This window comes from Betta splendens, chromosome 22, assembly GCF_900634795.4.
Source record: "Betta splendens chromosome 22, fBetSpl5.4, whole genome shotgun sequence".
Lineage (NCBI taxonomy): Eukaryota > Metazoa > Chordata > Actinopteri > Anabantiformes > Osphronemidae > Betta > Betta splendens.
In genome coordinates, this window is record NC_040900.2 from 11,154,642 (window position 1) to 11,181,503 (window position 26,862).

The window sequence follows — 26,862 nt, forward strand, 5'->3', positions numbered from 1 at the left end:
TCTAAAAGGAAATGGGTCCTTTTGCCACACCTGTAAAAATCCTGACTGTCAAGTTTTACACACTGCGAATCTCACCATCGACACGTAACAACATACATCGTATGCGTCAGGAAACTCGTGTCACAATGAGTCGGTGCATGAAAAAAGTATGAGTCGATAACGATGGAAAAAGTTGCTCCTTAAATAATGACCGTGTTCCTCAGTTGGCCTGTTTAGTTTTGATTTCAGGAAGCTGGACTTAATGCCGTCTAAATTATTGTATAAACCTATGACTCCTCTCTAGATGTTAATCACTTCATAGAGAAAAAAAGCTAACATCAGGTACTGCATGTATAAACAGTCATTTAACAAAGTGTCGGGACACCAAACAAAATCATTCAGCACTCTTTATTTACATTTATTAAAAGAATCATATTCGCTAGTGCAGAAAATACACGTCCACCATGCGCCTGCAGTGGACCAGACCAGCGAAATGGCCTAATAGTTCATTGAGACGTCTCTTGGGCCGGACTTCCTCCCTCCTCCTCCGCGTCGCTTTGGCTCTGCCAACACAGACCTAAACAGCAGCATTCCATTCCCCTCATTTGAATCAACAGTGGTCTTGGATGAGGTGAGGCTGTGTACAAGCGCGTCCAAGCACAGCGTAAGTGGCTGTGCAGGGTAAACCTGATGGCGAGCATGCGGCACGTCTGGCCGATAATATTCATGCAGTCAGTCATTGTAATGCGTCGTACAGGAAAATGACAGGGTTTGTCCTTCCTGCCCCGCGATTCCAGCCAGAAACACTGGCAAAGTCCTGAAAGTCAGGATTATATACAGAGAAACTGGTTTTAGTTCACGGGAGGTGATGAATGTGTGAAATGCACATGTATTACAGCAACAACAAATCTCCTAATACCACTGTGGACACACAGGGAGGGGCGGCAGCTTCTGCTGGTTGCGTCCTGCCTCCCTCGGCACATTTCCTCTCCCTCGCATGTCAATACTCGACAGCAAATGGAATGATAGGGGTAAAGTCTCGTGCTGCAGCTATTGTATTCAGAAAGGAAACGTGTGTTTTATCAGCGAATCTCGCTGGCGCTGGTTGACCCGTGAACACTGTGAACGAGAACTTGGAAACATTCAGTGGAAAAAGTTCACTTGCGCAGTCTCGGATGTGGCCACAGTGGCCCACAGGATGATTCCAGCACCGATGACTCAACTCCCTGCAGTATTTGTTCTGTAGTTCGCCTCACAGTTTTAGATGTGTGGTTTGAGGTTTGCTATTGGGTCAGACCCCCAAGTTCGGCTGTTCTGGACTGTGTTGGTGCTCCATCACGAGGGAATGGACAGATTGGGAGCAGAGGCGCGTATCTTATCCTCGATCCTGAGCATGGGCGGCCTCAGGGAGCTCTTGTTGGCCGTGTTGAAGGACGGCGGCCTCTCCTTCATTTCCAGCTTGGACATCGGGTGGCTGTGGTTGTTGAAGGGGTCGTCGCTGTAGTCGTCGTGGTGCACGGGCACGTGGCGGCCGCGCCCCTTCACTTTCCTCGCTATCCTCGCGAAGCGCTTGGAGACCAGGTAAATGATCTCGCAGATGTTCAGGACGATGCAGAGGCCCGAGGCGCCGACCATGAAGTAGGTGAAGACCTTCTTCTCCGTTGGGTGGCCGATGTAGCAGTCCACCGTGTTGGGGCACGGCGACTCCGAGCACTTGACCAGCCGCGGCAGGTAGAAGCTGTCGTAGATGCGGTGCAGGATGTAGAGGAAGGAGACCTCGATGGCCGTCTTGACGAAGAGGCTGATGAGGTAGGTCCACCACAGGCCGCCGTGCTTCTTGCCCGTGTTGTTGTACAGCTTGGCGTCCTCGCCGTGCTTGGCCCTGTACTTGCGCTCGCGGTCGTCGCGGTACGCCACGTGCATCACCACCATGAAGGACGGGCACGTGACGAAGATGAGCTGCAGCGCCCACAGGCGGATGTGGGAGATGGGGAAGAAGTGGTCGTAGCAGACGTTGGCGCAGCCGGGCTGCTTGGTGTTGCAGTCGAAGTCTTTCTGCTCGTCGCCCCACACCCGCTCGGCCGCCACCACGTACACCATCACGCGGAACACGAACACCACCGACAGCCACACGCGCCCGAACGCCGTGGAGTATTTGTTCACCCCGCTGAGGAGCGCTTGGAACGTCTTCCAGTCCATGGCGCCCGGGACGTAGTCAGGTACACGTCTGGAATCCTCCTCCTGGTGGCGGAGGCGTGCGTTCAGACCTGGATGTGGCAGAAGAGAAAATGGATGAATGCGTGGAGTGGTAAAAAGCTACATATAAGCTCCAGTTTCAAGTCTGTAGAAATATTATTATTATTATTTTCCCACCCGGGAAAAACTACCTGTGAAACACAGAGCCGTAAAACGAGTTGGACTAACGTTATTAACACACCCAGAGGGTCATGAGTAATGGGACGATGCGTTCTATAAAAGCTTTATATAAACCTTTATTTTTAAAAACCTAAGTAAACAGCGTTCGTAGTGAGCCGGATTGCGCGAGTTCACCGCAGGCTCCACGGGCGAACGAGCCTTTGCGCACGCTCTGCGCGTAATTTGGCGGAGTTGCACAGCGGCTCGGACTAAATACAGAGGCGAACGTCTGCCACGATCACGGACGGAGTTCAGCGTCCTAAACCGGCGCATACACTTAAGCATGTGAGCCGAAAAAAGCAGTTTCTCACTGTTTCTCCGCGGTTAAACGCGACCTTACGCGTAGCTCCTCGCGGATCCAAGAGAAGTTCCGTATTGGGAGTTTGCCACTTACCGAAGTCCCCGTGTTCATGACTGCGCTACTGGCGCGGACACGCGTGTGTTGAGTGGATTTCCCGTGTCGCGGATGCCACTTTTCTCCTCTAACGCACAGATTGAGGCTCGTGCGGCAGGTAAAGCGCAGGCAGTGCTCAGAAATGCGCCTCTGGGTGGAGTATAAGAGAAAGAACCGATCCAGATGTTCCTCTCCGCTGGTCCCGCCCCGTCTCGTTTTTTGACACGAGCCCACTTTTCACGGAACCCGTCTCCATGTTTTTTTTTTATAGCCGTGCCTCCACATGTTCAATCACGCCTGATAATGGCGCTGGGGGCGAAGACCTCGCTTTCACCGTTTCTTTGTGAGCCGTGTTTTCCAGGCATTCATCACAGGTGGACACACCCTGAACGTTGGCGGTTTGGCGCAGATCACGCGCCCGTCGCTTGTTCAGGTGTGGGGACCGGTAAACAAGATGTTCTTGGAGTAATGTGATGGAAACGGGGAAACACAAGGAGGAAAAGATTCATGAAATATCATGTTTTTGGAGAATATTCTGTTTCATTGTTCTTCCTTCATTCAGTTCTTGCACAATCCCTTTTTTTCAACACCGTCACGCAACACCTGACAAGGTGTGTGTGTTCCCTTTATTCTCACTTAAAAGCTCTATTCACCCCACACAATGTCACAATTCATGAGCCTCCTGCACTTCCTTAACATTATCTAGTTTGTCAAAGATGACCCTTGCTTTTTTACCTTACGGAAAAGATGTAGTTTGGTAAAATTAGTACATGTCTCCTTTTTCCATCTAGAATGATGTAACCATAATAGATTAACCAAACAGAATTAAATACCTGCACGTACACACAACATTTTTAAATAGGCCCTTTTTTATACTATACTACAATAGGACCTATACTTCTGAGAGACAGCAGAAAGAGCCTAGAGAGATAGGTGGAGCCTATCTACGGGCGAGAGGCGGGGTACAGGTCGGACGGGTCGCCAGTCCATCACAGGACAACACACAGACCGACAACCATTCACACACACACTCACACCTATGGGCAATTCAGTGACCAGCGAACCTAAGGCATGTTTTTGGACTGTGGGAAGAAGCCGGGGTTAATGAAAGGGATGGGTTAATGGGATGTGATCAATAAAGTTTATTATTAATATTATTATGTATATCTGTTAGCGGTTGTAAATCAAATATTTTTCTCTAAGTCTCACTCATTCGATTATTACAGGGTTGTGTTATTATTATAGTATTATTGTGTTGTGTTGTGTTGTGTTGTGTAAAACACTATTCAAAAGCATAAATCCAACAACTACAACTACAGAATTTTGAAGATCAAACTATATTATTTTATTTTTGTTTCGTTATGAGAAGCACCACTCGAAGTAGCAGAACACACACAGATCCTTTAGAACCGTCTGTTGCTGGGCTGTTAGAATCTGTTTACTTGTTCAGATATGTTCATCATAGTTTGCTGTATACCTTCTTTATATTCTTCAGTACACAACCTTTTACACACATTTCCTCCTGTTGTTTCATGCTTCCAACAGCAAAGCTTCTCGCACAAATTCATAACCCAAGGAAGCAAAAAAATGTTTCATGAAGCAAATCTGTAATTACAGAATACAAGTTTGAACCTGTTGTAAGGCCACATCATTCAAAGGGAGCGGTTTCTCATCTCCAGCTGCTGAACAGGTACAGACTCTGGACAGGCCTGAAAAGAATGTACCCAGTTACTCAACCGATGCAAGTCTGAACGCCGTGGAGCCCCGCAACAGGATAAACACAGTCCTTTATGGTCTAAGCACCATGACAGGAAGGAAATGTGGCACAGACGGCCATGACAGCAACAAAGATCTCATGGAAGGGTTGTGTAATTAGAGTACAGTACGTTTACGAAACCACCCAGTCCAACTGGGCAAAGCCGCACATGCTGGAAAGTGATGCTTCACCAACTGATGGTTTGGACCAGACGGAAGCTCGGATGACTTTGCTAAATCCTCAACGGAAACGTGTTTTTGAGCACTGGATCTCGTGGCATCTTGCCATTCAGGTATTTTAGTGACTTGCATTTCAGGCAGATATTTCCTGTCTTTCCTGAGACAACCTGTTTCCTGAAACTAGCTAACAAGGAACAAGAGAAATTTTTTCCCCTCTCTCCGTGAAAGTGCGGCCCACCACAGACTAAAGCAGCTGGCGGCTAGCTAGCCGCTAGCTAGCTGCTGGATCCACCGCGCCCCCCTCAGTGGGCACGCCGCGGAACCCACGCAACCCGAAATTCCTGGGCAGGGTGGGTTCCGGCGCGTCACTGCGGATGAATCAAAACGGGGGAGTGGAGCCTCCACCCATGCTTGTTTCAATGTACCAGTCAGGCTAAACAATAAAAGGGCTCATAGCAACAGGGAACAGATGAAAAAAAGGAAAGAAAAAAAATCAGACCTTTGCTAAACCTCAGTGCCCTGTGCTAAATCAACAGAGCCTTTTCCACAGACGTGGCTGCTTTAACCTGGACTGTTCCTCTCACGGCCGCTTTGTGTGAGGATCTCTTTTCATTTAATCAGAGAACAAACATTTCAACACATCATCTTTAATAAAAAAGTATTTACAGGTATGCAGTTCTTTGAAATATGCAGTCTATTTACTGCGTTCACTGAACTGCACGCAGGGTTCATCCGCTCACCAAGACACGCAACACAATCCACAATCACGCCGCCTAAAAATACAGTTTTTACTCAAGTATATGTGAGGATGTGCAAGTGAAGGGAAGAGGCAATTCAGTCGGCAGTAAACACGGAGAGGCCGGGCTCCGAGCGGAGGGAAAATCTTACGCAGGACACCACATGTGTTAGTAAAAACCACATGTGTTTGTAGAACCATACTCCGAAGTATGGGGTGAGTCATGTAATTGATCCGGAGGCTAAATGGGACCAAGCGTAGAACTTATTCTGTCAAAAGGGCCTGAAAATGCGCCGACCCGAACCCACGGCAAGCACATTCCAGCTTAATGACACATTGGCAGTAGCATGTGTAGTTTGGTTCCGTATTACACTGAATACAGGAACAGTAGGACGCTAACACCACTGTAGCTCAGTCTTTGAATATACAAATATCTGCTGACAAGTCTCCCATAACAAAGGAGAGCGGCCATCTTTCCCCCTCAGGGTTTCCACAGTCTAGTCTTTGGGCCGGTTCTCAGTTCCTCGGGCCATGACGGCGCTGTACGAGGGCGCAGGCGTATCGGGGGAGTGTTTGTTCGTCATCTTCAGGGAGTTGGACTCCATGGAGGTGCTCCCGCTGCACGCCGTCCCCGTGGCGACGCTGCGGGACTTGCGGGCCGCCGCGAAGCACTCGCAGCAGCGCTTGCCGAACAGGTACAGGAGCTCGAAGATGGAGAGCACGATGCAGACCAGGCTGGTGACCATCATGAAGAGGGTGAAGATCCGCTTCTCCGTGGGCCGGGAGATGAAGCAGTCCACTTTGTTGGGGCAGGGGTCCTGCTCGCACTTGAGGAGCGGCGGGAAGTCGTAGCCCTCGTAGAGGTAGTACAGGAGGTACACGAAGGTGGCGTCCACGCCGATTTTGAAGAGCAGCGTGAAGACGTAGGTCCACCACAGGCCCCCGCGCTTCTTGCCCGTGTTCGGGTAGAGGCTGCGGCAGTTGTCGCCGTATTTGAGGCGGTGCTTCTTCTCCCGGTCCTCGCGGTACGCCACGTGCATCACCACCAGGAACGAGGGGCAGGTGACGAAGATGAGCTGCAGCGCCCAGAGGCGCACGTGGGACACGGGGAAGAAGTGGTCGAAGCAGACGTTGTGGCAGCCGGGCTGCGCCGTGTTGCAGCTGAAGTCCTTCTGCTCGTCGCCCCACACCTTCTCGGCGGCCACCACGAACACCATGATCCTGAAGAGGAAGACGATGGAGAGCCACACTCTGCCGAAGGCGGTGGAGTACTTGTTGACTCCGCTGAGGAGGCCCTGGAGGAAAGCCCAGTTCATGGCGAGGGCTGTTCAGTCCGCCTGCTGATGGGGGACAGAGGGGGCTCGTCCGGGGCTGTAGTGGCACAGACTCACTATCTGCAAGCTTGAATGAAAAGGGAAACACTGTCACATCACACTCTGAAGAAAACCAACGGCGAAGTCAATAAAGCGCGTTTCGGTTCAAATGTGTCAGACTCGCGAGTTCTGCAGACGACAACACGTAAACGGCGTTTTAAACGAAGACAAGAGTGACTTTAATTTTGTATTGATGCCCGTTTTCGCCTTTGTGAGCAAGTAGTTTAAGTTTAATCGCAGCGAGAAGACGCTCACTTATAAGCGGCTACCGTAAACGCGTCAAAGTCTGTACATTTCGTGCGCAATTACGCTTATCCAAACCAGCCGCACGCCGCGAAAACAGCGGGTCGCATTCACTCGAGCCAGTTTGCGCCGCTTTTCATATTAACGCGTGAATGTCGAGCTGAGAACTTACGGGTTCAGCGCTGCTGCTGCCGCCGCGACTCGGGTTTCGTAGCGGAGCCTCGGTGTGTGGACGCTCGCGAGCGGAGCGCGAGGACACCCCGCCAGGGAGCGGATGGGGTGGAGTCCTGAGCGCGTCGCGTCTCCTCCACCAAAGGTGCGTCTCCGTGGAGCGACGGGCGAGCAGGTACAGCGGGGAAAGTTTGCATTCCTTTAGTTGATCTTTAAACAAAGTCAAACTTTTACGTTCATGCCCATCACTTAAACGAATTGCATTTAAACTAACTAAAAACCCGAACCACCAGTTTAACGTAGGGAAACAGATTCATTAAATCCAAAGGCTTTTCAATAACCCTACAATACTTCAAAATATTTTTCAAAAACATACACAGGCATTATCTGTCATTTAGATCGAGGGAGTAAGGTAAGATAGTCCTTTATTCGTCCCACAATGGGGAAATTTCCGGGTTTCCGCAGCAGTACAAAACAAGAGCGGGATCAAAATTATCTACAATTTAAATTAAAATAAAGATGTATCACATATATACATACATGCATACTGAGGTGATGGGTTATTCCACCATGGAGATATTGCACAGGATAAAAGAAAAAGATTGCCCAAACATATTCGAAAGGTGACTACAGTATAAGGTGACATTAGTTACAGTTGTAGAAACAATTACAATAACAGGGATTTATTAGGAGCAGCTTAGGTTGTAAAGTCTTACAGCAGCAGGTAGAAAAAAACTACAATGTCGCTCCTTCAGACACTTGGGATGTATCAGTCTGTCACTGAAGGAGCTGCATAGTGATGACACTGTTTCATACAGGGGGTGGGCATCGTTCTCCATCATGGATCATAGCTTAGCTACCATCCTCCTGCACTGGATCAAGAGGCAGCCCCAGAACGGAGCTGGCCTTCCTGACCAGCTTCTCCATTCTCCTCCTGTCTGCGGGTGAGATGCCGCTGCACCAGCAGAACACTCCATAAAAGATGGATGATGCCACCACAGAGTCATAAAAGATCTTTAGGAGTTGTCCCTGGACTCTAAAAGACCTCAGTCTCTTTAGCCTGTCCTTTTTTATACAAATCAAAGATCAGGAGAAGAAACAAGAATTAATTTTGAGCTTCTTTATTTAAAAAAGGTGTTTATTGAAATATTTACATGGCAGATGTACCAAAACCCAACACACATACAAGCAGACATTTATTGTATTCACACATATTCTCCACAGTCAGAGATTATCACTTTCTGCTTTGACTTGCCATCCTTTGTTCCCTGAGCCTGTAGGAAAAAGCAGATTTAAACCATTAACTGTGAATGCCACAAGCCTTCACTGAACTAAGTATGAAGCTAAGGATGATTCAAGTGTGCAATTACAGCAAAAAGAATAATTCAGTCTTTACCTCCATTGCACGAAGCACATCCATGCCCTCCACCAGCTCCCCGAAAACCACGTGTTTCCCATCCAGCCAGTCAGTTTTGTCAGTGGTGATAAAGAACTGAGAACCGTTTGTGTTTGACCCTGAGTTGGCCATGGAGAGCTGCCCTGTTTGTAAAAGAGACAGCGTTTGTCCAGTTAGTCATGAAATTCTCTATTGACCAACGCCTTTCACAGCCCCTCCCTCCGACAGCTCACCTGGAGCGGTGTGTTTGAGGACGAAGTTCTCGTCGTCAAACTTTCTACCATAAATTGATTTCCCACCGGTGCCATTGTGGTTGGTGAAGTCGCCTCCTTGGCACATAAACTGAGGGATGATGCGGTGAAAGCTGCTGCCCTTGTAGCCGAAGCCCTTCTCATGTGTGCACAAGCAGCGAAAGTTTTCTGTCCAATGCAAAAAGTGATGTTTCTGTCAACCATTCTTCAAGCTGTGGTTTTCTTTTTGCCCATTTAAAGTCAAGAGTGTTTTTCATTTTATACACAAAAGATGCACACATTTGAGGTGTTTTACAGATGAATCCCTCTGATGAACAGCATACAAACCTGCCGTCATGGGAACAATGTCAGCCCTGAGGAGGAAGCGTAGTCTTCCTGCTGGCTTGTTTCCAATCTTGATGTCCATGTAGACCTGTGGATTCACTCTTCCCTTTTTAGCCGGTGGCTGATCCTGTAAGTGCAAATGATGTTCTATTACCATCATCTGAGTTTATGGTTAGCACACCAGTAATATCTTATGGTAATAATCAAAAAGCCATCTTACCTCCTGTGCTGCAGTTTTGGTTGTTTCTCCACCTGCTCCATCTGCGGCGGCCTCCTCTGCAGTCTTTCCTGAGAACTTCTTCAGCCAGTCATCATCCGTCCAAACTGAGGAAAAAGCAAAGTTAAAATCACAGCAAAAGATTCAATCAAAGAACCCTTTAAACAGGTTTTCATCGCTCACCTGGTCGAGATGAACCTTCTTTGATTCTCATAGGCTTAGCAATGTTGACCCGGATAGTCCGTCCAAAAAGCTCAGACTCATTCTAGAGAAGAAATAAAATGAAAAAGTACAAACTACAGTGTCCTTATAATTTCTGGGAAAAAGACCTCTGTACTTTACAATATGACATTTGTTATTTAAAACAAAGCATTTGTTTTAAATAACACATTTTTAAAAAACAAATAAGCAGTTTCCAGCAACATTTGTGAAACACAGTACAGCTTAAGCTTTTATGATTGGGTCACTTATCTTTAGCTATGCCATAACTACTGAAGGAAGTCCTCCAATGTGTATAAATACCACATGTAAAGTGTATGCAAACATGACTACTTTCATTTTAACTGCACTCCTCATAAAGGTCACGTGTGCTAGTGGCTGCTACAATCAATCTCAGCTGTACATGTTGCTGGTTCATTACGTTACCGAAATGTAGAAAGACAGAATGATTTATCTATTTAGAAAGACTAATTCACAAAACCTAACACCATCTAACTATTGCGTTAAAAGAGTGGGACAAACAGATACAGGGAAAAGATGGGTTAAAAGAAAGGCACTTAGGAGACCGGAGGAAACAAACCTAGGTCCTTCATGCTGTGATGCAACAATGCCATTCCGTACAGACCTTCTATTTTACATATCTCAAATTGATAAATTCAAGACGAGTGATGACAAATCACTGCCCCAAACATTAAAGAGGGAACTGCAGGTCCAGAAAACTGTAGTAAAACATTTCCATGTACAACATCGGGAATTACTCACCATGTTATCAATGGCTGCTGCAGCATCCTACAATACAAAGGCAATAAAAAAAAAGTAGTGAATAAAAAAATATACAATAAAAAACAAAATAACAGTTCCACTATGAGGATTCATGTATTTGCCATAATTAATCTAAAAAAACAAGGCTTCAATTAAATAGGACATAGATAAAAAAAAATCATATTTGTATGGGAAGCTAACTATGAATCACCCACACTTCAGCTGTGCCATTAATCAAATTCTGCTGTTTTCATTTAATCATTTCAAACATTGTCAGTTCAAATCTATCGTTCACTTGGTGCTTTACTAGTTAATATTATAAATAGGCGAGTGATACAAAACATCTGTCTCATTTTAGTAAAGCACAATATTTTAATGATATCTGGGCCTTTATGACATTTAAAAATCATGTAAATGATGAGGGCCAAAGCTTTAAATATGCTTGGCAATTTCTTGTTTTACACGTGAGACTAAACTATTAATATCAGGTGTTGAGGTGTACGTGTTGCAGAGCTGCAGTCACTTTCATACTCCAACAGATGTCACTACACTTCCTTGTTTGACTTAAAAACTGTCCTGCAAATAAATTGACCCATCTATAATAATGACAAGTTAATATAAAGACAGTTTAGTCTGTTGCCACAACGTCTCCGTAATAAGCCGCACATACCTCTGCCAATTCAAACTCAATAAACGCAAATCCTCGGTGCTTCTCTGAAAATATAAAACAACGACAGTCCATTGGTATCTAGATCTAGTTTAATACACAGCGCATATATAATGGTGGTGTTGCACAGAAACACCACAACTCTTAGTAAGAAAAACCCTGGATTTACCCGTTTCATAGTCTAGAGGGATCTGAATGTCTGTGACGTCTCCAAACGGAATAAAAGCCGCATGTAAAACCTTCTCGTCCACCTCCTCTGCCAGGCCACCTGACGGAAACACGCAGAAACTCACGTAAAAAGTTCAGTTAAATGAGGACGATGGCAACAGTGTCCGACGTTTACAGCGCTAGCTTAATATTTTTGCCGGTCTCCATATAACTTAACTAACGCTGATATTCTTATACTGTGTCCGCTTTGATTAAATTAACTGGTTAAAGGTAGAGGTATAACTATGTTTTCACTTTCACTGAAACGAGATAGATTAAACGTTTATTAGTTGAAAAAAAAGTAACTCACCAACATATAATACTCGCTTGCTGGCAGCCATATTGAAATTCAACTTTCAACTTTGACCCCGGCGGCTTGTGATTGGAGCACTTGCACTAAAGCCCGCCTCTATTCGAGTTGCCGCGACGCCCTCTGTCGGAGAAAAACTCCCACTGCACGGTTTCATTTTCAGACATGTTCAGACATTATGTTTATTTTAAAATATTTACGATTTGTTTTTCTGACGTCAAATATTTATTAGTGAAGATATATGATATAAATATTTTTTGCCAAGTGTGCAGTAATCAGACAGGATAATTAAAGTTACAATTTTATTATTATTTACACCTTTTTCTAACTATGGCATTATTTTAGTGTAAATGCATGATTTAGCTTATTTTTATGACCACCTTATAATAAGCCCTCTTAAATGACTGGTCATCAACAGGGAGGAAAACATATGTTACATGTGAGCACCAAAATAACACACTGGCAAGATTGATATGTCATCCCTTTATTGAGAACACCACACACCCATGATAACATGGTAGGATGGAAGAGTTCGTCATTTCAAATCAAGCGTAAAACTGTCAAGCAAAAAAAAATGAACTAGGCCCGTATTCCTTTTAGAAAAAGTTCTATCTCCTCCACAAAATGAGTGGCCTTCATTCAAGATCAGTTTGCTTTATTGCCTCTGCTTTGGAGTTTAAAAGTATTACAGAACTAGAAAATTAGGAACTGTTGTATTTTCCAAAATGTTCAAGTATGTTTTCAAATTACACCCTCAGTTTTTCTGGTTTTGCATAATTGTCCGGAGGACTTTGGTGTAGGCGAACGTCTCTCCACATTTTTCTTCCACCCCTGAAACAACACAGTTTTTATTATTGTCACCAAACATGAGCAATCTATAACAGAGATGAATCAAGTATAATAATAAACACATGATCAATTGACCATAAGTGGTCATGTATTATCCTACCAAGTCCATATACATAGTCTTCAGGATGTGGCAGCAGTAGCAGTAGGTGCCATGCTTCCCACCTTCTGGGTGGCGTCTTTCTTGGCCTGATGGGCCTGTAAGACGGCGACAGCTTCTTCAACCTGTTAAAGCAAATAAAGACACAAATAATGACACGGAAATACATCAGAAGTGATTCGAAATAATTTTGTCAAAGGTAGCATTGTACCTTTGAACGCAGAGATTCGTGAGACTCCAGCATGTGAAGCAGTTCAGAGTTGTCGATCTCCAGCAACATGCCGGTGATCTTCCCTGCCAGGTTGGCATGCATGGCCTGAATCAGTGGGAACAGGCGCTCCCCTGTTTTGAAAAAAAAATGAAAATCAATCAGAAAATAAATATTAACTAAACAGAGTACCTTTATGAAAGTGTTCATTATGAAAGATCAGCCTTACCCAGCATCTGCTTCTGCTCCTGAGGGGGCGCAGCAGCTAGCATCGAGGCTGTGAGAGGCTCCTGCCCCTGAACATGAACGGCTGGCTGAGCCTTGCAAAAGAAGGATAAACACCAGAAAATGAGAAGACGCTCATATGTATGGCTGAAAAACAAGGTTAGCTCGTTGGTTGTTGCCCATACCTGTTGCAAGGCAATAGGCTGCACCACGGGGGGGTTGGGGTTACGGACATTAGTGGCATATTTGTAAGGAGGCATGGCCCGAGGGCCGGGGACTCCCATGGAGGGACGAGGAGCCATGGACTGTCCAGAAGCTAACGGTGATGAGGGGAGAACGTATGATCAGAATGTAACAAGGATAAAAACAATAAGAACCATCCTCAGACAGAGAAATCACCGGTGAACACACCTCGTGGGCCTTGGGAGCTGCTACTGGGAGACATGTGTCTCAGGTTGGCACGTGGTCCAGGCTGACGCAGGGAGCCGGGGATTCCCTGGAATCCACCTGAGGGTGAGACACAAATGCATTTGAATAAATTAAATGAAATGCGATGAAAAACAGGCTCATTTTTACAGTGAGACAATTTGCTCACCTTGACCTCTTCCTCCTTGTTGTTGCCATCGAGGGTTGGGACGCATTTGGGCCAGCTGATTGGGTGCATAATACGTGGTCCTGTTCTGGGCCTGGTGAGCACAGGAATGAAATAAACAAACATAAAAAAAGAGCAGATGTTAAATGACGGCAACTTAAGCCGCCAACGCCAGCTTCTCCCACCTGTGGCACTGCTGGCATGAAGTAGCCGCTGGTGGGCTGGAACTGGTTAATGATGGCGTTGGCGGGCATGGCCCTCATGCCGGCGATGCGCTGCATGTACTGGTTGGTGAGGTGAGCCTTGCGCTCCTCTTTGCGCTGAGCGAGGGCCACGTAGAGGGGCTTGGAGCCCACGATGCGGCCGTTCATCTCGGTCACGGCCTTGGTGGCCTCCTCGGGGGACGAGAAGCACACGAAGCCGAAGCCTTTGGAGCGGCCCTCCTCCAGCATCACCTGACGTCACAGCATGTGGTTAATAATCGTGTCCTAATGTGTTTTTGTACTGAGTGGGTGTAACAACGTCATCACCTTGGCACTTGTAATGGATCCGAACGGGGAGAATTCCTTGCGCAGTTTCTCGTCGTCGATTGTGTCATCCAGGTTTTTAATGTAAAGATTAACACCCTGAAACCAAACACAACGAAACGTTAACGAAACTGAAACACTGGGTGATTGGTGGGTTCAGTCTGATTCAGGGGGCGGTGTCCTCACACCTGATAACGACTGATCCTTTCTTGCTTCAGGAGCTCAAACTTCCTCTTCAGCTCCGCCTGCCGCTCCATCTTCTTCTGAGCTCGGCCCACGAACACAGTCTTGCCGTTGAGTTCGGTGCCGTTCATGTCTTCTACGGCCTAAAGATGCAGCCAGAGTTACTAGAGGGCATTTCTAACAGGGAGCAGTTACGCCGTGAGGTCAAAGCACCTTGTTAGCGTCCTCATGCTTCTCATAACTAACAAATCCGAAGCCTCTGGATTTGCCGGTGGGGTCGGTCATCACTTTCACGCTGAGTGTTTTCCCTGTTAAACATCAGAAAATTGGAAGTAAGCTATAATATCAGCATTTAGTGTAATAATACACAGAAACATATGGTCCCATTTTACCGTATTTGTCAAAAATCTCCTTCAGTCGATCATCGTCCATATCGTCCCCGAAGTTCTTGATGTAGACGTTGGTGAACTCTTTGGCCTTCGCTCCCAGCTCAGCCTCACGCTCCTTGCGAGACTTGAAACGACCCACGAACCTAAAGGCAGAGGGGACGCAGCGAAACGCACTCTTGTAAAACGACACCGACCGAGCTGTGGGAGCGAGTCAGGATCCACCCGTTAGGACCTCCCGTCTCCAAAGACCTAAGCGGTCACCGGGGTTCGGGGTAAAGGAAGGAGCTACATTGACCGCGTGAGACATTGTGTCTATTGGGTTTGTGTTAGCATGCAAGGCAAAGCAGTGGCAACCGTCATAATTCTTGGTCCATGACTTGATGAGGAGGTGGATGGAGAGGGATGGAGGCACAGAGTCTCACAGTACAAAGGAAAGCCGAGGTCGGGCAAAGGCTCTTATATACCTGACTATGACGACCTGTCCACTTCCACCATCCAGCATGGCATTCCTGCATTCGATCCATCACTAAAACACACAGGTGTGGGCATACACACACGCACACACACACACACACACACACACTGAGACGAGTGACCAGCATGAGGACAAACGACCAGAACGCTTTCCTACGAGTAGGAAAGAAATGTGGGAGGTTTGAGTTCGTTATGGCCTCAGAAGCGATCTTCAGTGAGCGATGGGATCGTTAGTGAGGTTAATCACACACAAGCGAACGAAACAAACGACAAGGCATGTTATGAGCGTACATCAGTCAGGTTCACACACAAACAGAGACAGAAGCATGGCTTTATATCAAAGCAGTTTCAGGGACGGTTTCAAGGTGTTAAGTCGTTGAGCGTTTGAGGGCCTTGTTTCGAGCGGCGAGGCCTCGCGTCCTCGCGTGCTCCCGTAGCGACCGTCTACCGTACATCAGACACTCACACCTTGCGGTCATTCAGCAGCATGCCGTTCATCTTCTCGATGGCGCGGTCGGCGGCGTCCTGGGTCTCGAAATGGACGAACGCGTAGCCCTTGGAGCCGTTTTCGTCGCAAACCACCTGCAGGGCGGAGGCAGAAGCGGACATTTTCACGGACGCGTCAACGGACCCGTCCGGACCCCACCGTGCACTGACATCGTACCTTGCAGGAGAGGATGTTGCCGAACGCAGAGAAGGTGTCGTACAGCGCCTTGTTGTCGATGGACTTGTCCAGGTTCTTGATGAACACGTTGCCCACGCCGGACTTCCTGAGGGACGGGTCTCTCTGGGACCACATGATTCTGATCGGCTTCCCTTTCACCACGTCAAAGTTCATGGTGTCCAGGGCTCTTTCGGCTGGAGGGGGGGGGGGGGGGGGGTCACAGGGGGGTAAATAAAACAACAGGGGCCCCTGAGTCGCTATCGTTCATGCTGCGTAGCAAGTACTGCATGATTTGTCAATACAACGACGCACCTGTGCTTAAAAGGCAGCTGTGGATTTTATTAGAGAATCCTGCACCCGGGCTGCTGACGGGGCACGTGTAGCATTAATGATAAGATACTGCAGGAGGCCATGTGCAGCCGAGTGCTGGGGGCAGCTGCAGTGGACAGGCTGGGAGCACATGGCCCCCTGCTCTGAGCCGCCACATGCTAGTGTCCCAGCAGATAACACCAGCCCGGAACTAAAAGGTCGTAGAAGCAAACCTGCTTTCTGCTGGTGTCTTTTTTTATTACCTGCCGCTTTTACTCCCACGCAGGCCGCGCATTCACGTGAGGACAAATGCCAAACGCCCTTTTGTTCAGTGACGCTACGGTAACACACACACACACACACACACACACACACACACACACACACACACACGCAGGCCTGGCTTTCCAGTCAAAAGTGTCTGGTAAACAAAACCGAGCTGCCTTGCGTCTGCTGGCATCAGCAGTTTGGCTCGCAATTGTACTTCACAACCCGTTTCAGCGAGAGGGGAAGGTGTGCGATCGACCATGTGGACCTCTGGAAGGTTCAAAAGAAAAACGGGATGTGGCCCTTAGCTATTAGTCACTTATTAAGCCATGCTTATAGTGAGACGCCACTGAATAGAAACCTGCCGTTTGCCATGTGGGAACTCAGGCGGCAGGTTTTTACGGAGCAGGCGACTTAAAGGCTGCTCAGAAAGACGTTCTATATTTAGAGAGGGGTCCTGAGAGGTATGCGCTGGCACGGAGAGGGACTCGTGCATTCTCTACCATTGATGGGGAACAAACACTCAACCAGAACGAATGCTGGGATGAGCCACACGGAGTCCTGTGAGTGCAAAATCCACTGATCCACTCTAACACCTGCCTCGTTCTACCTGGACGCCTCCATTTTGCCCAGTTACGTTCCACTCACTGTGCTTTTGGTTGCATTTTAATGGCAGCATGCGTTCTCGCCAACGACCCCCCCCCCCCCATTGGCTGCCACCAACAGCACGCGGTGTCGTCTCACTCGTGGCTCTTCTGTAAACGATAGCGCCTCACTGGAAGCGGACCAGTTGTCGCTACGGCACCGAGATAAAACTTCTAACAGGTGTCGGAACACAGATACACACAAAGCCACACGCTGTAAACCGTACGACAACCACAGCTCCTGCCGCCGCCGCTGCTTTGATGCCATGACGCGTTCTAATAGAATAAATCCAATGAACCCTTCTGACTGAGTTGTGGTTATTTGGCCTAATAGGCGCAATCATCGTTTAGTTCAATCAGAACACAGAGGAACTGGTTCCTGTGTTACAGGTAAAACTGAATATATCCTGTTGTTAGTCTGTGTAAGTCATTGTTCAGCTGTGCCTGTCCATTCTCTGGCTTCCACACAGCAGCAAAGGGACAGACTCAGAGGCCCTTTAAATAGGAGCAGAAATGGGTCATTGTGGGTGGAAGAAGTCAGAGTTTGAGATTTCGGAGCATGACTTGAACTATTCCTGCGCCGGGGGCCTTCACTTTACTGACATACATTAGGAGCATGTTCATGTGGGTCAGATGGCCCGATCTGATTATCCCAGTAACCGCTCGCGGCTCCGCGGCTGACATTGAAAGCACGCGGCGGTGACATTGTCCACCTTCAAAGCGGCTGCACGCGCTCCGCCGCCGCCGTCAGCGGGTCTTACCGTCCGCGGGCTGGGAGAAGTTGACGTACGCGTAGCCCAGGGAGCGCCGGGTGATCATGTCCCGGCAGACCCGAATGGAGAGGACCGGTCCGGCCGGGCTGAATTTCTCGTAGAGCATCGCCTCCGTGATGTCGGGGTGCAGGTCGCCAACGTAGAGAGAAGCCATCGGATAACTCCCCGTCGCTGCGTTCATATCTCGCAGTTACGCGGAGAGAGGCGAGAGCGATGCGTCCCCCCGGAAAAAATGCCGACAGGGAGTGAGAGCCGGCTCCGAACTGCGCCTCGGGCTTCGGGCTCCGCAGCGAAGCGTGCGGACGAAATGTCAAACTTGGGCAAAAAAGGAAACAAGTCACGGTACAAATCGATGTCTCCTGAAGATCCGTTCAGACTCCGCGGCCTCCTGGTGTTTTTTTTTAATATTAATTTTGCTATTTTTTTAACGTTTGTATTTATTTTAAGCGTATTGGTTGTTTTTTATAAAGATTTTGTGTTTTGTATTTTTTATATGATTTTTATTTTAGGTTTTTTTTTTTTCAACAACAGTGAGTTAGACACTCACGGTTTGTTTTGTGGCCGGGGAAAGAGAGTGCGTGGGGAAAGCGTGGGCACTTTATAGAGAGCGGCGGTGGCGGAGGAAATAGTGGCCAGGGTCAAACTGGGGGATAGAAAAAAAAAAGGCCGGCGAGCACGCGGCGTAAAAGGGAGAGCGCACGCTGCACCGTCGCAACTACAGAGCCCAGCTCCCCACAGCGACATCTGGGTGGGAATAAAAAACAGGCTTCACGGGAGAGTGGGAAGTATTGCATTCAGTCCAATTACTCTTTTAAGAATCCGTTATTATGCTTTGCTCATTCTCCTGGAGATGGGTGTAACATTGATGTAAAGGTGCCTCACCAAATTCAGGAAACTTAAGAACAGTCCCTTCTTTCCATGCTGTTTATACCGTACACTGTACCGTTAACTGAATTTCTGAATAAATTGTTGCTTGTGACTGTTCATTTCAGTCAGCTCCTTCTGACCAAAAATAAGAATCAACATCCTCCAGAATGGCCTTTACACTTTAATTACTACCTCCAATTTACATTTAAAAACAAACTTAAGCAATGAAGGTGACAAACATGTTTGTGTTAACAGTACCTTGAAGGAATCAACATTGTTGTGACATGTTGTGACTGAAGCTTGGCCATTGAAGCGGATTCTGATTCTAACTACAAATGTTTCTGGTAACAGCATCTTAACACAGTAGTTAGTAGCTGCACATTTACATGCCTGATAAAATAAGGCACACACTGATGAAAACTATAAAGAAGATGAAGTGGCCTGCTCGTTGTCTGTTGCTTTAGCACTCAAGTCCAGTCAGTATGACACCACTGATGCATTTTACAGATGATGTCTACAGAAACATTATCACCATTATTACACCGTCTCATTTATGACACAGGTACAACAGTTTTACTGTGAAACTGGTTTTAAAGTAAAGCTCGCAGTTACCCATCAGGTATGTCGTCCCGCACGGAGTTTGCGCACTGGGGGCGGAGTTTCCGCACAGGTACCTCCCGTGTGTGTCCGCAGGTGAGGACAAAGCCAACGCGAGCGGAGCGTCGGTCAGAAAATGACCTAATCAAATCCCGTGGACTATTGACTTAGACTATGATCTAAGAGGAGAGCTGATCCACCATGGTGTACTGCGGTAAGTACCGGCCGATTCCGCGTTAAGCCGCGCATTGCACGTTTCCTGGTGAAGCTTAGGCGTGGTCCGCTCCGGTAGAGAAGGTGCAACGCACGTAATCATATTCATTCCTTTACGGAACTATGCAATACGTTTTGATTGTGTGTTATTCCAATGTATGAAATAAATAATGAAAGCCAAACACCTACAGATAAGACGCTGGACACCTTACGTTGGTGTAGTGTCTTGTGCCTGGTTTACCTGAGGTGACGCTGTTTGAGTCTAGGTATTCGTGATCACGTGATGTTGTTGGTTTGACCCTATAATATAGTCCAGCTCCTGTACTGTGAGAGTCATAGAGTTTGTTTAGATGTTTGTGAATATTTAAACACACTATTACTGCTATGGGTCTCATATGTCAGAGTGTGTTTGTTGGTCAGATGCTTGAAGCCCCCCGTTTAGAGGCTTTAAATGGGTGGGTGTTTAATCAGATTAGATCGATACCACCACTGTGAGTCAGATGGGCCCTTAAACCATTTCTGCAGAGGTGTGGGATAAAAAATGTCCCTCCAGATGTTCTTCATTACGTCAGTTACAGCAAAAACCAAATGAGCAAATCAATTAAAGCAAATCAGTTAATGTTCACATTTGCTAATTTGACCCACGCTCCCCGTAGGAGTGTGCTGCGCCAGCCTCAAAGACAGCAAGGCCCTGATGAAGATGGGCCTGGGGCTGGTGCTGGTGAGCCACGTTAACTTCCTGCTGGGAGCGCTGGCGCACGGCGCGCTGCTCAGGAACATGTCCGCGAAGACTGAGCCCAACGGGGTGGAGTACGGCATCTCCAATGTCCTCGCCATAGCAGCAGGCCTGGTGGTGAGGATGAAGAACTCAGCAGACATTTGATATTAGAATTTAAAAAAAGGGGAAAACATCGGCTTCAGCAAACGTGTGATATCTTCTTTTTAGGGAATCTTTGGCGGAATCGTGGCCATTGTTCTATCCAAAAACAAGAAAAGCAGGATTTTGGTAAGTTCGGTTTCCCACTCCAGGGCACGGTCTCCCTCTTCTATAATTACTCACATGTGGCATTTGCTGCATCCTGTTGGAACTTGCCCTTTGTTTCTGACAGGGTGCATATGTGTGTTGATCAAATAATCCAATAAAGCCAGCCGCTGTTTTGTCCTTGCAGCAGTGGGTCCTGCTGGTTTTCTGCTTCCTGGCAGGTCTCCTGGCAGCCGCCTCCACCGTGGGCTTGTTGGTGTCAGTGGTCAAGGTCATGAGCAACAAAGAGAAAAATCTAATAAACTGCCACGCTTCTGTTACCGGTGTGGTCTCCTCAAACATCACCTACGAATGCCCCTACGACCCCACGCGTGCTTATGTAAGCTGATCGGTGCTGGTCACTCACGCAAACTGATGCATAAAAGCACGTTCACGGTTCCGTTTTGTGCTTTCGTCTGTTCTTGACCAGACCACCACAATCATCCTGTGGGTGCTTCTCATCTCAATGTCCATCGTGGAGATGGTGTTCTCCTTCCACTGCTTTGCTGCCTGCACTTCATTCCTCTACCTCTGTCCATGCCGGAAGAGGCCGACCCCGTCTAGGAGGGTACGCTGATGCTGGACCACCCACTGTGTCCACAGGGCTAGCATTAGCGCTCCATAGCACTGTAGTCTATACTGTTAGTCACACACTTCAGTCAGCAGGATTATTATTAGGTAGCCTCACATTTCGCTATTAGGGCACTGTAGATTAAGTCAAAGTTTAACAGGAAACAGACCGGGCTTCGACATATCCAGAAATAGCAATAATATTGAATGTAATACAGACAAATGGATGCTGGTTGTGTAGAACTGCTGAGGAGGCGAACATGAACAGGGCACTGTAGAAACTGTCCATCATCTCATGCAGACTCAGTGTGACCTCATGCATTCCAAGCTGTGCAATTTTATTTAGGTGTAATTAAAAAGTATCAGGACGTTTTCTCCCCACAAGTTTTGTAGATGAAATGTTAACATGAAATATCTTCTGGTTCCCATCCAGGTGTTTTACCCAAAAGAGAAAGAACATGTTTTCTTTCTGATGTCATAAATGTAAAGTAGTTTATTTATTGAAAACTGTGTATTCCCCAGGTGTGTATCCGGGACAGCATTGAAGTTGCCACATCGGTACAAAGACCAGGGTCAGATTCTGAAGCTGAGCCAGCAGAGCAGGAGGATCTGCTGGACCACCCCAGTCCACAGGAGCAGAGCCACTGGCTCTGATCCGGCTACACCTAGTCTGATACGTTAGGTTGAAAGTGTTGGTGTTAACGTGATATAACAAATGATTATTTGTGAAAATGTACCACATCTGTTACATATTCTGGCTGAAGATCACACCTCTGGGATTTCAGCTTGCTAATGAAATGGTCATTTATATCCATAAGTTTTATATGATTCTGTGCTGCCACTGGTTTGATATGATTGTTTATATTGATAGTTTTGAAAATACAAAACTGTATGTATCTCTTTTTTATTTCTGTATTAAAATATAGTTCCATCAGTTGTTTTTTAATCCAAACATGTTATGCAGTCTTATTTTCAAAAACTCCAACATACAGTATGAAGTTTTTATTGGCGTTTCAAAATCAAGCTCTTATGGAACAATAATCATGTTTACAGGATACAAATATATACACAACAAATCATTGTATTGTGGTATTTGTCTTAAGTGAGTACTTACTGTCCAGATATCAATAATCCGGCACCAGTTGAAAGGATTTAAACAGTTTTAGTATCGTGAGGCAGGATAGAAAACTTGATGGAAAAGATTGGCATGTGTCAGAAGCCTGTTGAACAAAAAAACTCACCTACACTGTGCCACGTATGAGGTATATACATTAAGACAAGTCTTGGGGGCCTTACCAGACAAGGCCAGTAACACAAATGTAAAAAGATCTACTTTACAAACATGCTTCAACTCTATACTGAAAGGCACAGGACAAAGTGCGACTGAAAACCATAAAACCAAGTAAACAAAATATCTGATTTAAATAAATGAAATCGAGATATATAAAAGCATTACACATACAAACCTATTTTACAATGTTGCTTCAGGAAGAGAAAAGACAGAGCCTATAAAAAGTCAGGACGACAGCAACAAAGCATACAAAAAAAAAAACAAAAGTCAGACTTCAGTCCACAAACAACGAGGCTGAAAAGGTGTCCTAGAAAAACAAGTCTGGAACTCTGTTGTCCCCGTTCCCGTAGAGGAGCACAAGCTCCCACTACTAACGTACCACCTAACAGATTTCAACACGGAACATTGATTTATTAATTGAAAAAATACTTGTTTTAGAATCCACCTGATCAGCTGCACTGGTGTGTCTGGATGCAGACGACCTCAAGGCGTCTTGGACTCCTCTTTTGGCCTAAAGGAAGCAAAAGAAGGAAATAATTATCATTCCTCATTGGCCACTTTATCCAAGTTCAATGTGTGAATGAAATGACTTTTTACTTTGATGTGTCCATTTTCTCATCCTCTGGCACCTTGTCTTCCTCTGTTACTTCTTTAAAAGGAAAATCACCATCACAATATATCATGTGGCTTTACACTTACTAAAAAAGCAGAAATATGAGATGAGATATAAAAAAAAAAAAATTAACACACCTTTTGATTCCTCCTCAGTTTTCTTCTCCTTCTCTTCTCCCTCTTTGTCTCCTTCAGTTTTGGCTCGCTTGGCTTTCTTGAAGCTGGCTGTGTTTCTTCGGCCTCCTTCACCTTCATCCTCGGAGTCAGAGAACTCCTCCTCACATGCTATCCTCTTGTCATGAGCGCGGACTGTAATAATCACAGTAGAGGGTGGAATGAAACCCTGCTATTTACCTCTTTAGAGGGTTAGCTGCAAGACAACTTAATTGAAGCAATCTTTACTTGAGATCCGTTTGTTGGGGTCTTCCTCAGCTTCATCCCCACTGTCTTCCTGTACAGCGTCCTCTGGAATGGCCTGCATCTGAACTCCTGGGGCGTGAGGCAGCATGCGCAAGTTTTCAAACAAACGCTGCCTAAGAGACAAAAGGCTCATTTTAAATGCTATAAAAACAGATGAAACCACAAACAACCTGGCATTGAGCTTCACAGCTGGGTGACTCCACATCACACCTGCCTTTTCCTCTCACACAGTAAATGGCAGATTTTTGGACTCACTTGATTTTCTCCAGGTAGTCGTTGGTGTTCTGATTGGTCATGTTGGAGGGGCTGATGTGCAGCTTGAAGTCTGGTCCAAAGTACTCAAAGTAGTCGTTGTATGGGAGTTCTGTAGAGTGAGGACATTTGAAGAGCAATGTCTTTTATATGTTGAAAGTGATTTGTCATTCATTTAACTACATATTTTTATTAAAACTATATAATACCAATGCAAGTATTGTAATTATTAATATAAATGATTTATAATAAAAACCTGTATTGACATGTAGACTCACCATTTGGGATGGAGGAATCAAGAGCGACTGCTGTTTCATATGTCCAGCAGCGTGCCACATTACGGATGGTGTAGCCTCCTCCACCCAGCATCAACAGTGGCAGGTTGAAGCTCTTCATGTACTCCACACACTTGGCGTGGCCTAAGCACCAAGCACAGAAATAAAGTCTCAGTAATAAATGGTGAGATTAACAGAGCTGAGGAGGTGTGAACTAGTTTACCTTTGATGGTGAGGTTGAAGCAGCCAAGTCTGTCTCCTGACAGAGAATCAGCACCACACTGCAGAACCACTGCGCTGGGCTGATACATCTCCATCACCTTGGCCATGATCTACAAAGGCAACATTTGCTCTCCAGTGCTCCTGTCTATCAAACGGAGTTTTTGAACTCTAAACAAGCAAACACTACTCACAGGCTTGAATATGGCCTCATAAGACTCATCATCAATCCCATCCCTCAGTGGATAATTCACTGCGTAATATTTCCCCTTGCCAGCACCAATATCCTGCAGAGAAAGAAACAGAAGTCAGGTTGCTTTATTGTTTGCTATTAAATATGACGTGAATTTATCAACTAATGTAAAGGCTTACCCTCAGGTCACCTGTGCCAGGAAAGTACTCTCCATACTTGTGGAAAGACACTGTCATGACGCGGTCTGTAGTGTAGAAGGCCTCCTCCACACCGTCCCCGTGATGGATGTCAATATCGATGTACAGAACTCTCTGGTGGTACCTAGAGAAAGGGGGAAAATACTTTGAGTCCAATAACAAAATACATGAGACATAAAAGTACAACACTAATTGAGAGAACCCACATCACCAGTGTTATGTAGAATAGATTACTGCTGTAAAAGTAGCGTTTTCCGTACTCACTTCAGTAACTCCAGAATAGCCAATACAATGTCGTTGACGTAGCAAAAGCCAGAGGCCTCTGACTTTTTGGCGTGATGCAGGCCTCCAGCCCAGTTGATCGCAATGTCGGTCTGCTGTTTGTTCAACTTGACGGCACCGGCTACGGGACAGAATTAAGGCTCCGTTTAAAGCGAACTCAGCTATCTGATATCAATATGATATCTGTCTAAGCCCTGAAGAGAATCAACTCACCAACAGAGCCCCCGACTGAGAGCTGGCAGAACTCGAACAGCCCATCGAACACGGGACAGTCCTCTCCCACATTAACTGCAAGGCGACAGCGGACAATCAGTTCCTCACGCACGTTCACCTTCAACGTACACACGGACCAAACTTACATCTCTGCATCTGCTTGCTGTACTCCGACATGTTGTCTGGTCGGATTGAACGTAGGAATTTGATGTAATCGTCACTATGATACTTGGTCATCTCCTCTCCGTTGGCTTTGTGTGGACGCTGAAACACAGGCGACACGTGAGCGTCGGAACGAGCTACTGAGCTCCCGCCTCCACCGCGCTCGTACGTACGTATATCTCCATCTTTCTGTAGAGGCCATAGTTCAGCAACAGGTTGTGTGTCATGCGGATTCTGTGGGGCTTCATGGGATGCCCTTGGCCGTAGTAATAATTTCCAACATCCCCTAAGATAAAAAGAAGTTACTTACAAGCCAATACAAACAGTAATTATATTTACACATTGCGTGTCTGTTAAGATTCACCCGCACTGTCATTAAAAACGTGTCTGATTTGATCTGTGATGTTTAAATCAAACCACCGCCGTGTAAATGACGGGTCGCGTGTTCTTCCACACTAGCTAGCTAAACCAGTGGACGTTAGCAAAGTTCTGACGGTAACTGTAGTCCAAATGAAGTAACGTTGACGTTACTAATCCCCATTGTTAGCTTAACGTTACTAGCCACTAATGTAAACTAGTCTACTTTAAAGTACTAGTTATATCGCATGGTAGATATATGCACGGAGTTGTGTTTAAGGCCCAGTGGTGCATTTAGGGGAACGTGAATTTATTATTTTGCGGCACAAATAGTCTAAATAGCGGCTCTGCGTGAGAGTGGAGCTACGGTAGCTAGGTCGGCTAACGTTAGCAAAAGGTGAAACAAACTACCGCCTTTGTTGGAGCAAAGTGGCGGATCGAAGCCGAAAGCGCGCGGCGCAAGCCGGAGCCACGCGCACAAGTGTACTCACCATCGTAGTAGTAGCAAACTTTTTTCTTTGTTCCTTGAGAAGTAAGCGCCATTTTAGCCTTTTACCCTGGCGTTCGCCGCACACTGCGGGAGACAACAGCGACGAGAGGTGGATGGTTCGTATCACGTCCAGTGAATGGGATGTAGCGCCAGCGGCTTCCAGCAGGGGGCGCCGCGTTCACGCGGTGTGTATTGACTCCTCTGGTCACATTAACAGAATTTTTCATTTATCAGAATTTTAAAAAAACTTTAGTAAAACTGACATTCACGCATGGTCACAAATGCTTCTTATTTTGGTTTCTAGTTTTAAACGTAAAGGAAGCTCTTCTTTGTCTCCTGTCTTCTTTGTTGTTTGTGATATAAAGTATATATATATATATATATATATATATATATATATATATATATATATATATATATCTATATATATATATATATATATATATATATATATAATATATATATATATATATATATATATATATATATATATATATATATATATATATATATATATATATATATAATATAAGTAATAATACTAACTTGATATAAGTATTAAGTAAGTATGTATAAGTAGTAAGTATTAAGTATATTTTTCTGTTTGGTTAAGATTGTCATCTTTTGCCAATTAGTAGTTTGCAAAACTGTAGTTCTAAATTTGCTTTGTCATCTTTGTGGACACTCGTCTCTTAGATTTTTCTGCATTATTTTATTTTGTATTCATAAAGGTGAAGAAAATTTATTTGTGGAGCACATTAACAAAAAAGGCAAAAAATTTTAAAGAACACTTTGACATGCAAAATAAAAAAAATACAGCGATGAAAAGGA

The 26,862-nt window shown here is 45.9% G+C and overlaps 6 protein-coding genes across 6 annotated transcripts; 1 reads left to right on the forward strand and 5 right to left on the reverse strand.

Moving 5' to 3' along the window:
* Positions 1 to 372: 372 nt before the first annotated feature.
* gjb3 (gap junction protein beta 3) lies at positions 373 to 2,976 on the reverse strand. Its single transcript, XM_029138325.3, has 2 exons — positions 2,789 to 2,976; positions 373 to 2,246 (listed from the first exon to the last, which is right to left on the reverse strand). Exon 2 carries the CDS (start codon positions 2,176 to 2,178, stop codon positions 1,315 to 1,317), a length of 864 nt encoding a protein of 287 aa, XP_028994158.1. The 5' UTR covers positions 2,179 to 2,246; positions 2,789 to 2,976; the 3' UTR covers positions 373 to 1,314.
* Positions 2,977 to 5,354: 2,378 nt separating this feature from the next.
* Positions 5,355 to 7,401, reverse strand: gjb10 (gap junction protein beta 10). Its single transcript, XM_029138475.2, has 2 exons — positions 7,248 to 7,401; positions 5,355 to 6,860 (listed from the first exon to the last, which is right to left on the reverse strand). The coding sequence occupies exon 2, from the start codon at positions 6,773 to 6,775 to the stop codon at positions 5,957 to 5,959; it is 819 nt and encodes a 272-aa protein (XP_028994308.1). The 5' UTR covers positions 6,776 to 6,860; positions 7,248 to 7,401; the 3' UTR covers positions 5,355 to 5,956.
* Positions 7,402 to 8,351: 950 nt separating this feature from the next.
* Positions 8,352 to 11,743, reverse strand: ppie (peptidylprolyl isomerase E (cyclophilin E)). Its single transcript, XM_029138474.3, has 10 exons — positions 11,600 to 11,743; positions 11,252 to 11,350; positions 11,086 to 11,129; positions 10,416 to 10,442; positions 9,618 to 9,699; positions 9,438 to 9,541; positions 9,221 to 9,344; positions 8,876 to 9,061; positions 8,643 to 8,785; positions 8,352 to 8,520 (listed from the first exon to the last, which is right to left on the reverse strand). Exons 1-10 carry the CDS (start codon positions 11,628 to 11,630, stop codon positions 8,452 to 8,454), a joined length of 909 nt encoding a protein of 302 aa, XP_028994307.1. The 5' UTR covers positions 11,631 to 11,743; the 3' UTR covers positions 8,352 to 8,451.
* A 324-nt stretch (positions 11,744 to 12,067) lies between these two features.
* On the reverse strand, positions 12,068 to 18,384 carry pabpc4 (poly(A) binding protein, cytoplasmic 4 (inducible form)). The gene is made up of 15 exons (XM_029138472.2): positions 17,789 to 18,384; positions 15,808 to 16,001; positions 15,610 to 15,725; positions 14,673 to 14,812; positions 14,494 to 14,588; positions 14,286 to 14,423; positions 14,101 to 14,196; positions 13,756 to 14,025; positions 13,574 to 13,664; positions 13,390 to 13,485; positions 13,164 to 13,294; positions 12,983 to 13,073; positions 12,757 to 12,887; positions 12,549 to 12,670; positions 12,068 to 12,430 (listed from the first exon to the last, which is right to left on the reverse strand). The coding sequence occupies exons 1-14, from the start codon at positions 17,979 to 17,981 to the stop codon at positions 12,569 to 12,571; spliced, it is 1,884 nt and encodes a 627-aa protein (XP_028994305.1). The 5' UTR covers positions 17,982 to 18,384; the 3' UTR covers positions 12,068 to 12,430; positions 12,549 to 12,568.
* A 930-nt stretch (positions 18,385 to 19,314) lies between these two features.
* tmem54a (transmembrane protein 54a) lies at positions 19,315 to 22,625 on the forward strand. The gene is made up of 6 exons (XM_029138476.3): positions 19,315 to 19,478; positions 20,134 to 20,330; positions 20,424 to 20,483; positions 20,647 to 20,838; positions 20,929 to 21,066; positions 21,591 to 22,625. Exons 1-6 carry the CDS (start codon positions 19,466 to 19,468, stop codon positions 21,720 to 21,722), a joined length of 732 nt encoding a protein of 243 aa, XP_028994309.1. The 5' UTR covers positions 19,315 to 19,465; the 3' UTR covers positions 21,723 to 22,625.
* LOC114848179 (probable histone deacetylase 1-B) lies at positions 22,056 to 26,192 on the reverse strand. The gene is made up of 14 exons (XM_029138473.3): positions 26,033 to 26,192; positions 25,358 to 25,470; positions 25,169 to 25,286; positions 25,023 to 25,097; positions 24,792 to 24,930; positions 24,510 to 24,651; positions 24,332 to 24,424; positions 24,142 to 24,250; positions 23,922 to 24,062; positions 23,647 to 23,755; positions 23,374 to 23,504; positions 23,110 to 23,280; positions 22,957 to 23,008; positions 22,056 to 22,870 (listed from the first exon to the last, which is right to left on the reverse strand). Exons 1-14 carry the CDS (start codon positions 26,082 to 26,084, stop codon positions 22,843 to 22,845), a joined length of 1,473 nt encoding a protein of 490 aa, XP_028994306.1. The 5' UTR covers positions 26,085 to 26,192; the 3' UTR covers positions 22,056 to 22,842.
* Between the last annotated feature and the right edge of the window lie 670 nt (positions 26,193 to 26,862).